The following is a 14,351-nucleotide window of genomic DNA, read 5'->3' on the forward strand; positions in this document are numbered from 1 at the left end:
ACAGAGGCAGCGAGGGTGGGAGAGTCCAAAGCTTAAATCGATCCACCGCCAAAACTTCTAGAATCGTTGGGCATCGTTTATTTTATTGGTCTCTTTCTTTATTTTTATTATTTTCAGCCTGCAACTCATCTTCATTTTACGAGTCGGGGAAGATCGTGTTACAGCTTCTTCTTTTTTTTATTTTTTTTTTTAAAGGATATTTTTGTCAATTTATCTCTTGTTTTTAAATTTGTTAGTCTCACACTAACAAAATGGGGGCATGTATTAACTTTCAAAAGCCTCATAAGGGCACATAGAATTTTTCAAAATTAAAGAGTTTTTTTGTAATTACGTAATACCTCAGAAGAGGTACGTAAAAAAAAAACATGATTTATTCGGATCAACATCGAATTGAAATCAGCATAGACAGATGCTCATACAATACCACTCACTAAAACCCTGATAGCAGGAGGCAAGATCCAGGTAGAAGCAAGAGAGATCGACCAAAGAACAAGTCAGCAAATAGACTTTAACTCAGTAGAGGCGTGGTCTTTATCGGATCGATATGTTCGATATTTTCCTAATGAAGAGGACATGGTGTGACCTTGGAAGTATTTTAAGTTTTTATCTTGATATTTATCTGAGATATAATAGCTCTTATCAACTTTTCTTTGAAAAAGAATTTTTTTTTTTGGTTAATTCTTTGAAATAAAGTAATAACGTTATTATGAGATAGATGGAAGAGAGGTTAGACCATGATACAATGGTCACGGGTTCAAATCTCTGGTAACACAGTTTTTCTGTGAAATAGGGATAAGATTGCTTTCATTATGAAGGAAACCCCATCAAATAGAGATCTTTTTCTCATAATATATATTGAGATACATAATTTATAATTACTATACATAATAAGATTCATACTGAAACCATACCAATTCTTATTTGGTTCACTTTAGTATGATTTAAAAAGGTAAATTTCAGTTTTGATTTTATAATAGTTCAGGAATTAGAGGATATCCTTCTCGTAAAACACTTATGGATGCTTATTTTTACAGATCAGGATCGTCTCCAGAGAACCCAGCACCCAAGGTGCTGCAAGGAGGCATCCGGCGGTCAAGCTGTACCGCAAACATCTCGGCACATGCCTAAAGATGTTTGTGATACAGCCCAACGGCTAACAGCACCCTAAGCGTGCTGGGCTCCCTGGAGCCGAGCTAAATTCTATTTTCACCGGGAGTGATTTGACTAGATGAACAAACGTGATTACGTAATCATACAGCAATACGCAAATAATACCATTCTCTTTAACGTCTTAAGTGGGATCCACAACACGGTCATCCTCCACAGATTCATCCAGATTTGACTCAGAATTAATTTAGAAGCAGTCAAAACCCTAGAAATCCAGAATGCATTGCCAAAAATGATTCCAATTCAACTGAAATCAACCAATCCAATTTCAATTCCTACTCTATTAATGGATTAAACGATTCAATTGTGATCACACGAACTTTAGTCTCGAGAGGTTGGCTAGCTGGCCACAGAGCCAGTCCTACGTACATTTTAGGACTAAACTATAGACAAATGTACTAAAAAAAACCAGAGTATCAACAAACCTCAAAATAAAATTAAAACAATTAAGGTTGCCAAAGCTGAAAAAAAATAAACACAGATCTATAGATTCCATCTAAAAAAACATTTAAAATTGACAGTTTGACAAGTTGAAACAGAGACTAACACATACTCCCCAAATTTCCAATAAGAGAGCATCTGAACACCCTGGACACCCAAAAAAAAAATATAGAGAGAGAGAGAGAGAGAGAGAAGGAATCACAGAATCTGCAGTAGAATCGAGCCACTGAACAATCTAATACTCCCATTTCTTAAGCTCCATGCCGTCTGGAGGACTGCCTTCCACCTTCTTTGCACCCACTTCTTTCCAGTTTGTGGACAAAACTGTCCCATGCGACTCCACCTGCAGTCAAACACCAAGAAGGAAACAAGAATGTTAATTTTTTGGATGAAGATGGAAATTTTCTTTTTAGTTACAAAATCTCGCCAGATCATTCAGCATATTATTGCTACAATTAAGAAGGTTTGCTAGAATAGCGAATAAACAATTGCCAAAAGGTAATCTAGGGAATCTTTTGACTTAAATTTCATCATTAACTGCAATGCTGGAAAAGATAACAAGAGCAGTATAGAAGGGAACTTGCATTTTAGCTGTGACAGATAAACAAAACCATAGAAACAAAAAGTGAAAGCAAGTCTTACAAAAGATTTCCTCATGGCTCGCCGGGTGTCCTCATCAGCATCTTGATATATGTCCCGGAACAGTTTATTCAAAGCTGCATCTCCATCTAGCTTTTCTTCCTTCTCCTGAAAGCCCAAACAAAAGCAGTTTCAGAATTCAATTAACAAATGATCTCAGTTTAGGGGATTAATTGACCTACATAGAGTAAACTACAAATACAAATACAATGAAAATGCTTCCACGTCAAAGCTACAAGGTTACTACAAACCTCCTTCTTGACTTCGGCTTCTAGCTTATCCCAATCAACTGCATTCGTTCTTGAAGATGGATATGTAGGTCGAGCAGTTCCAGTACCTCCAACTTAAATAATAACCAAGTATAGATATTAAATACATGGTAATAGAGTCTTCAGCAATACAGTGTGGAGCTCTTCAAATGAACCAATTTATTCAGAAGATCCCTTAACTAAGCATATTCATTCAAGATTCAAGCAAGGAAAGAGACCCACATTACTTGCAGAAAGAGAGTTAGCAACAAAAGTGCAAGCACGGCCAATGAAGTGGATGAACTACACAAGTTTATCAACCTTGGAAGTACAAGAGCATAGATACAAAAGACATGTATTTACAAGTTCAGACACTCACCTGATGGGGCATTGATCTTCTGTGTAATTGTATTTCCCCTACTGAATTCCAAAGACGTCCAGTTGATGGCTTCAGTTTTTGCAAGTCGAATCTCAACTTTGGTTGACAGAACATCATATCTGCATTTCTCAGGTATTATCTGTTCTTTTTCCACAGCCAAACACACAAAAGATTTGACAATCAAAACAACTATTTAAGTGGTGCAAATGGGGAATTCATACTCCACTACAAATGTACGAAATTACATGTCCCAGTGATACCATTCAAAACTGAAGACAGGACACATTTACAATCGCAGTTTTCAAAAAATATGAAATATCACCTCAATGTACTTTACTTATAGTTGATGGAGTAACAGTAGAGCAGCGAAATAGAGTATTAAAACTTAAAGTCCATGATGAGGAGTACCTTCCCAAACAAGCGAGTTTGAAAAATATATTGATCTTCTCCAGCAACATCAATGGTAACACTTAGCTGCAAGTGAAGAATGAACAGATTTTTCTTAGCCCCATCTTTTAATGATATGAGGATCCAACTGTAAACCAATGAAAATCAATTACACAAAAATGAAGTATACGATTGAAGAAGAAACATACAATCTGTTCACCAAATTCAACAGCCACATTTTTGGATGGTATTCCCTTAGCAAATATGGTCACAACTACTTCGTCTGTCTTCTGGTAGTATTCATACCTGTGTTTTAGACATAAAGTCAAGAAGTTGAAGCAGCAGTATAAAGAATTAAATTTCTCATTTTATTCAAAGTAATGTACCTGATGTATGCTAGTAATAAATTGTAGAAATAACATTCTGACATAAGACTCTTAAGAAACCTTGGTGACTGCATATTCTGCATGCCTTTATTCTGGGAAAGGTCCTTGATGAGCACATTTATGTGTGAAATCTTAGGGCATAAAGCATACATTTTACCACATTGGACAGAGTTACTCGGTGCTTTCTTGTGCTTTTCAGGGTTTAAGTGAATTCTTGTGAAAATGGAGGAGATGATGCTAAGGAGATTTTTTTAAAGCTTTTTAGAGGTGTTAATAGTATGGATGCATAGCCCATCGAGTCGGCTTCGCAACGGTACAAACAGCACTTGATTCCGAGTTGAAACGAAGAAGTTACGGCCGTTTCCGTAACGACGTACGAAAATGGTCTGCAAGGGTTTATTTGTAATTATTGACAGTCGACTGGGGACAGTGAAGCGAAAGTTCGGATTCCAGGGGCCTTAACGCAATTATCAGAAATTACTTTCCTGTACTCGAAAGATTCCATTTGGAGGGCCCTGGACAGTTCAACTTCAACTTGAGATATCTTGGGCTCCCCAACTCCAAATTGGACGAAATTTGGGTCATTTTTCGCAAGGAACACAATGGTGAGGCCTATATAAGCACCCCATGCTCCACGTTTTCTGAAGGACAAAATGGATATTTTATTTATTCTTGAAGGAATCCTAGTCATCACCCTTTCTCTCTCCTCCAACTTATCAAGGGCACTTCTAGAATTTCACTTGGGAAAGATTTATTTTGAAAGATAATTTCTCATCTATGGAAGGTTGAAGATGCTTTGATCTTATTGCTTGGAGAAGATATCTACAAAGAAAAGGAAACACAAGTTAGAATTAGGAACTTACTTTTCTAGAAATAGAAAGTCTATGTAACTAATATCTCTTCTCTCCCTCTTTCTATTTTTTCTTTTTTTCTTGAGATTTAAGGCATTGTAAAAGAGGAAGGAGAAGAGAATATTCTCTTTCTTAGGGAATATTTCTCCTACACTTCCCTCTTCTCTCTTCTCCTCTCTTCCCCCTATAAATTCCCCTACCCTCTCCTTTGTAAATTGTTCATTCACTTAGTGAAATTTTCTCTTCTTCTCCTATTTTTGGCTTTAGTTCTTAGTTTTGATTTCATAAGATTAGCTCTTTCAAGTTCTTAATTTTGCTTTCATAAGATTAGTTAATGGTTGTAATAGGTTTAGTTTATGCTTTAATGTCTTCAATATGGTTGTAATAGTTTTAGTTTTAAGCTCCCTAGTCTAAGCTCCTATGTTGATGACAAGACTTGGAGATTTAGAAGAGGAAGCCATGGTAAGTTCATGCAAGTATTCATTCAAGCTTCTTCAATTAATCCGGTTCAAGCACATCTAGGTTTGCATTCTCTAAATTCTCAATCTCATTCTCTCCTTCTCCTTCTTCTTCTTCTTCTTCTTCTCCCTCTATTTCTTTTATTTTTCTTTTGTGGTTACTTTGTTTATGTGGTTATTTTATTTATGTGGATGTGGATGTGTGGCTGCATTTTTATTACTTCCAACTTGCGTTAGTATAGGATTTTATTTTTAATTACTCCCAATTTGCGTTAGTTTGATAAGTTAGATGTTCATGTATTAGGACGCCAACTTAATCCCGTAGAGGCGTAATTTGTTAGATGCTTGTGAGTTAGGATCCGTTAGTTTAATTACCATTAATTTAGTAATTTAATTAACTTGGTTCACTTTGCATTACTTTTAAATTAGTTAAATAGAGTGGCATATATTTCCTCGTGTTCAACCCGTAGCTACGATTGACCCGTACGCTTGCGGTTTTATTTTAACTCAAACAGTCCCACATTAGACCAACTCAAATTGAAATTGAGTTAGGAAAATTATTACGGCAGAGGCACAACTGATTACAATTTCACAAAAAGGTGGAACAATTTCAGTGTGGTCCCCTGGAATAAGAGCCTTTCTTTATTCAAACCACAAATTTCTTTTTCATCCTTTTTGCATGTGTTTGAATAATTGGAGTAAAAAATTAGGAGGCAAAATGTTTTGTACAGAACAAGCATGGTTATTACATAAATCAAAAGTACCTGTATTTTGGTTTGGCTGATGTCACCAATGGTTGCGGGCTTTCCTGACTCAGAACAGAATCTTTTACAGTTCCATTTGATAAATGTGACTCAGCAGGAGTCACAGCATTTGGTAGAGTACTTTGTGTTGAATGCTTAGTTATATCACCAGTTTCCTCTAATGAACATAAGAAAAATCCATCATGACAGATAATATATATATTTCATAAAATGAGACTATGAAGACCCTTAGCTAACATATTGATTTTCCTTGCTGCTTCCCCACTCACAATCCTCTTCATTACAAATAAAATGTTAACCTCTAATACAGAAAACTGCTGCAATTCCATAATGATAATCATGGAGTGAATCCAAGCCAACAATAGAATTAAATATTTTCCTTGGACATATAAATTGAACTCAAAGTTTGTTCAAGAGGCTCAAAAGAAAAAGAACCTCTTGGAAAATGCTTTATTTTTGCCACATGGAAGAGTGATATGGCAATTTTGACTGGGGATAGGCTACACTCCAAATTCAAAACCTAATTTAATCAAATACCCTTGGCCTCCAATGTATTGACGAACCCGGCTCTTCTCCAATGAGCCCACTGCCCAGGGCATGCCCAATGAGGCATCCCCGAGTGCACGTTGGGATGTGTGCCAGCCAACCCAGCCATTGGATGCCTCATTGGACACTTATCGAGCGCACATCGGGATGTGTGCCAGCCAGCCCAGCCGTCGGATGCCTCATTGGGGACTCATTGGAGAGGAGCCCGACACTGTACTGACATGCATCATGTCTATGCACGTCTACGGTTACTTCAACCACTATTGTTTATTGTACCACAGTACTGGATTTTCAAAACTCTATTTTGTCACTTGGCAAATTCCAGCTGGGGCCGAAATTTGCATATGAACATAGGACCATGGGGTCTATGGTCTACCTGTCTACAGAACTGGACCCCAACTAAACTACCATGTGGCATATATTTAAGAGCCACCAGAAACTCCTTTCCAAGAGGGCAGCCTGGAAAATCTCTTCCCTGAATTGAATTAGTCAATTGAAATTCTTTCGATAAGCAGCTCTTAAGTCTGACGGAGACTACATGAACTCGAAACAGTACAGCATCTAAAGCACGCATGGCTGCATGAAGCACCATTGATGTAGTTCAATGGTATCCATGCACATGATGTATGGGATCACAATCATGTCAGGCCACTTGATTTCATGAGTCAAATTTGACAGAAATTTTTAACATAGCATTACTTTCAATTATTATTCTGTCAGATACAAGATTAAAAAATGCCTACAAAATATGAGCAAGTGGTGATCAAATTACCGATCACGTAGAAGTTCATGGCAAAATTAAATTTTATTTTCCATTCTAAGTAGGCCTTTAGCCCTCTTCTATTAGTTGCTAAAGAAGGCGGCTCCCAGAATTTCATGGTAACTGAGTTTAGAAGGTATTTAAATGTTGCCCTCCAACAATTCCTTTAGAATTTAAACCTATTGTGATTGTTGTGCACAAGATGAACCATACCAACCTCTTTCATTGGTGGTCTAGGATTAAATTCTACTACACAGTAATCCTATGCAAAGAACCTACTCTGAACCCCTTCTACTTCCTTCTATTCCTTCACTTTTTGTTTTCTGTCTCCAATTAAACCCGAAAATCCCACAGAGTCTACTCTTCCAGAGTTCCAGTCCAATAATCAATTCTAATAGTGTTCCACTACCAACCTAACTTTCATCCTCACTATGGTGACAGTTTCAACAGCAAACAAAAAGGGTGAACCCAGTGCACGAGGCTCCCACTACTGAAGGGTCTGGGGAGGGGCGTATCATATGTACACAGCCTTACCGCTGATTCGCAGAGAAGCTGTTTCCTGAGTTGAACCCACGACCTACTTAAGGAGGAGATAGTTTCTGTCCTATTTCCTATTATATTGAGCAGTTTATTTCAAGAACATTATGAGGCGATTGATTAGTTTTATTTGCAGACTATTGGCCAGCCTGTTGTGAAGGGCTTATTTTCCAGAATTGAACAGATATCGATCAGCTCTGTTGGGAGGATATTTAGCAAACAAGTGGGCCTACGGACAGTTAGTGAATGCAAATTGAAGACTCAATGGCCAATATGCAGAGGACTCCTACAGTTGTTATAACAAGTTTCATTAGATAGGTTTCTATTGAGATTTGTTCCTGTTTTGGTTTTATTAGTAAACTTATATGTAATCTGAAATTAGAAGGTTAGTTAGGATTTAAATTGAGGGTGGGCCCTGATGCAATGGTAAAGGTTGCTCCATTGTGATCAAGAGGTAACGGGTTCGAGTCTAGAAACAGCCTCTTTGCGAAAGCAGGGGTAAGGCTGCGTACATTATGACCCTCCAAGACCCCGCAGTGGCGGGAGCCTCGTGCACTGGGTACGCCCAGGAGAGAGTGAGAAACTCAATCCAGTTGTCCTATTCCTATCTTCTCTCTTCTCTCTTTTCTGTTTCTTTGGTTGATTTCTGAGTGTGTGTGAAGTTGATTTTGAGATTTGCTAATCTGTTGAGACCATTTGAAGGTGTATCTTGAATTCTGGAGAAATTATTCTCTGTAAGATCCTGTCTTGGGGTTGGTTTGCTTAGTCAAATACAACCTTACATCACTAGGTGCTTGAAACACCATATAGGTGAAGAAGCTTAAAATCAAAACCTTGATCAACTAGATTACAATTCCATACTGCACATAAAAAAAGGCACTACAAAGATCTGAAGATCACAGGGTTGGAGAAGCTTAAAATCAAAACCTTGATCAACTAGATCACAATTCCATACCCTATAGACCAAAAAAAAAAGAAACTAAGAAGATCTTAAGATACTGTGATCTAAACTGATAGTGAATAGCTAGCCAACCAAATTATTCTAAACTTACAATACAAGCAAATACACACCTGCGATACAGTCATTGCAGTCCTTAATCAAACTGGTAAACCTTGAATCGTCTGGCGCTAAAGATGCCCCTGCCTCAAGGGCTGCTTTAGCAGTCTGATATTCTTCAAGATTGATACATGCAGTACTGTAGACAAAAACATATAAGTTCAAAAACTCAATATGAGAAAGAAACATGCTAACTGAGGGCCATCCACTATAGCCTCTCCAGATACAAGATTATGTAAATGCAACATTTTGTTTGTGTCTGTATAGAGACAAGGGATGTATAATCAGCATTAGTGGATCACAAGTTGAATGAGGAGTCGAAATAACTATGGCAAGGGACACCTTGAACTCAATTTACGGGCTAACAAAAACTCATTTATATTCTCAAGATGACAACTTATAATCAATTTATAACCCACTAGATGAAAAATTAAACATCATCATTTTGGCTGAATAGCTCTTAGTGCCTACATAAAAACAAAGTACTTTAAAACCCCAATGCAGCAAATACACTTAAATATCCTCCAAGTGGGTGGAAATTGGTAATCCATACATTATGAAGAAGAGGCATTTTTAAATCTGTACTTGTAAAATTGAAATTGTACAAATGTTACAAGAAGTTTACAATATTAATTAAGAAATAAAATTAGAAGACAGAACAAAATGCAAATCAAATTGGAAGCGTCTATTAGCCCCCACCCCCAAAAAAGGCTGGAAATGTCTACTATTAAGCACAGGGGACTCACGCTTTGCGTAGGTATGCCTTAGCCATTGAAGAGTCCAATTCAATTGCTCTGTTTGCATCAGCAACGGCCTCTGCTCAGAAAATGCATATAAATTTAGAATCTTTCATAAACTAAATTCAAAACTAGAATACTCCAATACAGCACATGGTTACCTCCTAAAAGTAATCTACTATATTTTCGATAATACACATAGCTTGCTAAGGTGTTTTATATATATATTTATATATATATATGACCTATGCGAAAACCATCACAAAAAAGAGAAATAAATTCTTTCAGGTCATAAATGCAACAACAGATGATCGATCTTTCTTTACCCAACAAGTTCTTAAACTTAACATCCTTCCTTATTTCTAACTTTTGCAACTCTTAATTTTTCATTGGGAAGGAATACATATCACTTAAAACTGCTTAATATGCGAGGAAGCATGTTACTTCCAGTCTTCCAGACAAAGTAACATCACCAGTACAAAAACTTGAAAAAGGTCTCCCTAGTCACCATCTAGACAGATAGACAAAGTCAACAATTATGAAGATGAATAAAAATAAATACTAGTGTGGATCTTAACAAATAGTAAACAATTTCACTCATAAACTCTCTCCAAATTGCTTCTTCTTTTTTTCCCTACAACATCACAAGTTTCTAATATATCTACATCTCAGAACAAACACCAACAGTACATTTACGAATTTCAACAAAAACGCAAGTAAAGCACCCAGTAAGGTCAAAAGAAAGCTTCATTTCCAAGCGTACAATCATGCTACTGCTAGAGGTGAGAACAAAAAAAATGTCTCGAAACCCTCGAATTCCCTACACGAGACAGGGAAGACAGGAAGAAGCGGAAGGGAGAGGAAGGAGTGAATACCAGTAAAATTCTTAAGCTTGATATTGGCTTGGGCACGGTCTGCATAAAGATATGCATTATTGGGGTCGATATCGATGGCCTGTGTATAAAGAGCAACAGAAAGCTCGAAATTATCATCCACGAAGGCCTCCTTAGCCCTCTTCTCAAGATCAGACGCCATTGACAAAGGTTAGATAAACAGAAAACCAGACCAGAGAAAGGAAGAATTCGCTTTGCGTCTTTGCCGTAGTTTGCTAGAACAACTGTAACAGTAGATTATAAGAAAGGAAGAATTCGCTTTGCGTCTTTGCCGTAGTTTGCTAGAACAACTGTAACAGTAGATTATAAGAAAGGAAGAAAAGCAGAGTAGAGGAAGAGGAGAAGACTTGGCTTTCTGGAGGATTCTTTGAAGTCAACAAGAAGTAGTAAGGAACACCGAGAGTCGCGACGAAGTCCTCTTATGCTCGAATTATTGGGGGAAAAGGAAACTATGTTACAAATTTACAATCATAGGGTTTAGGGGACTCTGTTAGTGGTTAAGGGTAGATGGGTAATTAGTGGTTAAGGGTAGTTGGGTAATTTGATTGAGAAATGGCTTTATATAGTGTATGGATCGATTGTAAAAAACATGAATAGTAAAATCTCAGTTTCCACTTATTTCTTCTTCTCTCCTTCTCTTTTGCTTTCTCTTCCTTCTTTGTCTTCTTCTTCTTCTATCCCCGCTTCTCTTCCGTCATTGCACCACTTCATCAGATTCATAACATTGGTCCGACCTGCTGGATCATTTCCTCCCCAGATCTAGGTTCTTAACATTGGTGCTTTCACTGAGAGAAATCGACAACCAACCATGGTCGACGAACTCCGCCTCACCCCATTGTTCACCCTTGCTCAAGAATTGAAGGACATTCGTGCCTTGTTGTTTGATTGCAAGAAGAACAGTTTCAAGATGCAAAACAACATAGCAGATCTGTGTTTGAGTTCTGCGGTAATCAATGAGCAATCAAAAGAACTTCAACGTTTGATACGTGAATCAATGGATGAAGAAAATTCCAACGGCATGGCAGACCCTGAATCTGTGGAGCAAGAAGACGATTCTGGCGTTATGTCGGTTGAGTTTGATGGGGCTTCAATTCCTGCCGTCATGGGCCAGAATCCGGTTGCATCAGAGCTCAGTCCTGCCTTCATCGTTCAGAGACCAATTGCTTTGAAGATCGTCGCTTTAGAGATCGTTGATTCGGAGGTCGCTCCAGTCTTCACGAACCAAGTTCCAGTTGCATCAGCGATATTTGCAAGATTCAGAAAAAGGGGATCGATGGCAGTCTTATTGCAGGAATCATTGCAACAGAAGATCATTGGCTTGGTTGAGTTTGAAGGGGATCATCTGTTCATTCCCTCTCCGTTTCTTGGAGCACCCATGGATGCAAATGGTGAAGACTTCTGGGGTTTTCCGTTCTCTCCACCATGCCCACCACCCCTGAATCGTTGGAATGATATTTCAAGCGAACCACCAACACTACTTAGCTGGTTGCATTCCTCTTTTCCTTCTCTCTCTTCTCGAGTCTCGATTATTCTAGAAAGGTGTTCGACCAGATTCCCCAACCAAATGTTTTCACCTGGAGCACCCTCATTCGTGCATACGCTCCTAGACCAATGCCCAACCATAGCCTCCTTTTCTTCTCCAAAATGCTCCATCAGTGTCTTCACCCACCCAACAAATACACTTACCCCATTGCAATCAAGGCAGCATCAGAGCTCTCAGCTTTGCGCGAGGGAAGAGTGCTTCATGGCATGGTCATTATAGCCTATTGGGGTTCAGATATTTTCATCCTGAATTCTCTCATTCATTTCTATGCTGCATACGGGGAATTGGATAAGGCTTTTAAGGTGTTCGTGAAACCTTTCAATAGGGATGTGGTTTCTTGGAAATCTAGGATTATTGCTTATGCACAGGCAAGAAAGAAACAGCAATGCTTCGCGGTTGCGCAGACAAGTCTTCTGGTATTTTCTTGGGTCCTAGAGGGTCTGTCTTCGACCTTCTTCTCGAGTCTTCTGGATCAGCACCTATCTATCGACATGGGCCACCTTGGCCTTACCGCTTCTGATTTTGCTGGGGAAAGATTGTTTACTAGACTATTCGAGAGTGAAAAGATCCTTTACTCGGCAAGTCTGTACCCATCTCAAGGAAGTAACGATAGAGGAAAAATGGTTTTCTTCAAGGAAGGAGAATCGAAGTGTGTCGAGATGGAGGATTTGCTTGGAGCCCGTCTTCTCCTGCAATAGCTTCCAATGCGAAATCAGCTTTGAACTCAGGTGGGATTTCAAATCATTTTTTGTAATTGGTTGCACCCATGTATTCTGTTGTGAGTGCATTAGCAGTTATGTGATATCCAAGTTAGAAGAGAAGATAACTAGTATAAAGTACTCAGAGTTGAGTTGTGAAGAAACGTTAGAGCTTGAATCATGTCTTTTAATTCTTGCACCCGAGGAATGTGAAAAGTGAAAGGTTGCTCTCTGTGAGTCTTTAATTCGTGAGCCCCAAATATTTTACTGCCCATTCAGAGATTGTTCTGCCCTGTTGCTGAATGATGGGATGGGGGTAATTGCTTCTATTGTTGGTGACTCATTTGGAGCAGTAAGTATATTTGATTCGTTGATTTTATCATTTGAACTACCATTTGTGTTGCTTCTACTACTTCGGTTCCTAGGGGTGTGCTTGACTGGGATCAGTCTATATTTCTTATGTGCATGCATTATGGGCTGGATGTTGAGCAATCACATGAGCAATGTTGGATCCATCTTTACAGGGGTTTTGTTTTTCCCTTATAATGATGGCTTATATGGGAAAACTGGTGTTGGGTTTGATGGTGTTTAGGGAGATGGTTGGTGAAGGTATTCAGCTTGATGTTGTGGTTATGATTAGCTTGTTTTTTATTTGTAGCCAATTAGGCTGGCTGAGACATGGTAAGAATGTCCACAGGTGGAATATTGGGAGGCGTCTGTGGCTAGGATTGTATTTAGGAAGAGATGTGGTTTTGTGGGCTGCATTGATATTGGGGTGTGGGATGAATGGAAGTGTCAATGTTGCTTTAGATCTCTTTTATCTGATGTGCAGGGAGGGATTGGTTCCCACTGAGATTACCTTTGTTGGGATCTTGTATGCTTGCAGGTATGGTGGAAGCGTGGATCAGGGATTTGAGTACTTCAAGAAGATGAGGGAAGTATATGGGATCATGCCTAAGATAGAACATTATGGTGGCATTGTTGATTTGCTTACTAGGGCAGGGTGGGTACAAGAAGCACATGATTTTATTCAAAATGTGCCACTGGATCCCAATTGCATGTTTATTAGATATGTTCTAGCACTTCACAGGATCATGGATGCGGAAAGGTCTCAAGATCCTAAGGAACAGGCTGCAAATGAAATGGCTTCATTAATTAGAGATCCCAATATATCAACTTCATTCCATTTGAAATTTCAGCAACTTTCCCAACCGCCACTTGTTTGTGATAATGTTGGACTGAATGAGCTCCTTCAACCTTTTGATCCAGGTGGATACCACAACCCCATGAATGCCACCACCCAGCTGCCGATTATGATACGTTTTGTGTTTGATCCGGGGATCAATGTACAAGCTTTACCGTAGAACCTTGAGGAGTTTCAGCTCCAGTTGTCCATGGATTCTCAGTAGAACCTTGAGGACAAGGTTCTGTCCGAAGGGGATGGTAATGTTACAATCATAGGCTTTAAAACCCTAATCAATCCCATAACCCTAGTTTCATTTATAATCATTACAGCCCTATTCCCTCATTAGTTTACACTCAGATTTTAACCACAGATCCATCACAGTAACCCTCCCACTCGATCTCAGTTGCAGCCTCAACTATCCATAAAAAACCCTAAATCCCTCCATCACCATTAAAATCCAAAAACCCTAAAACCTGTCTAGACCTAACCAGCCATCAAAACCCAACCAAATTTCAGTCGAACCACCCCCTCACTGCCAGTAAAACTCGACCTGAAGTCCAGCCCTGAAATCCCATCCTAAACCCTAGTTTCAGCCTAGATTCTAAAACCTAAAACCCAAAACCGTAAACCTAAATTTCTGGAATTTTAATTTCTTAGTTAAACCTAACAAAACA

General features: G+C 38.7%; 2 protein-coding genes across 3 annotated transcripts; one reads left to right on the forward strand and one right to left on the reverse strand.

Annotated features, from left to right (window-relative positions):
- Positions 1 to 1,780: 1,780 nt before the first annotated feature.
- Positions 1,781 to 10,456, reverse strand: LOC122665047 (protein SGT1 homolog B-like). 2 transcript variants are annotated; one of them, XM_043861113.1, is made up of 10 exons: positions 10,233 to 10,456; positions 9,367 to 9,436; positions 8,635 to 8,759; positions 5,721 to 5,877; positions 3,471 to 3,567; positions 3,283 to 3,348; positions 2,875 to 3,013; positions 2,499 to 2,584; positions 2,251 to 2,355; positions 1,781 to 1,951 (listed from the first exon to the last, which is right to left on the reverse strand). In XM_043861113.1, the coding sequence occupies exons 1-10, from the start codon at positions 10,390 to 10,392 to the stop codon at positions 1,844 to 1,846; spliced, it is 1,113 nt and encodes a 370-aa protein (XP_043717048.1). In that variant the 5' UTR covers positions 10,393 to 10,456; the 3' UTR covers positions 1,781 to 1,843. The 2 variants fall into 2 exon arrangements, with proteins under 2 accessions (XP_043717048.1, XP_043717041.1); XM_043861106.1 differs by having other exon boundaries at positions 2,499 to 2,590; positions 10,233 to 10,455.
- Positions 10,457 to 13,039: 2,583 nt separating this feature from the next.
- On the forward strand, positions 13,040 to 13,855 carry LOC122655620 (pentatricopeptide repeat-containing protein At4g14170-like). The gene has a single exon (XM_043849869.1). The coding sequence runs from the start codon at positions 13,040 to 13,042 to the stop codon at positions 13,853 to 13,855; it is 816 nt and encodes a 271-aa protein (XP_043705804.1).
- Positions 13,856 to 14,351: the final 496 nt, after the last annotated feature.

The sequence above is a fragment of the Telopea speciosissima genome, chromosome 1 (assembly GCF_018873765.1).
Source record: "Telopea speciosissima isolate NSW1024214 ecotype Mountain lineage chromosome 1, Tspe_v1, whole genome shotgun sequence".
NCBI lineage: Eukaryota > Viridiplantae > Streptophyta > Magnoliopsida > Proteales > Proteaceae > Telopea > Telopea speciosissima.

Bases quoted from the DNA above. Each gene is read 5' to 3' on its own strand.
- LOC122665047 (XM_043861106.1), bottom strand. From the start codon at position 10,392: ATGGCGTCTGATCTTGAGAAGAGGGCTAAGGAGGCCTTCGTGGATGAT. The intron at 9,437-10,232 runs GTATTCACTCCT...TTTTCTGAGCAG, and splicing joins CAAGCTTAAGAATTTTACTG to AGGCCGTTGCTGATGCAAAC. The intron at 3,014-3,282 runs GTACTCCTCATC...GAAAAAGAACAG, and splicing joins AAACTCGCTTGTTTGGGAAG to ATAATACCTGAGAAATGCAG.
- LOC122655620 (XM_043849869.1), top strand. From the start codon at position 13,040: ATGGCTTATATGGGAAAACTGGTGTTGGGTTTGATGGTGTTTAGGGAG.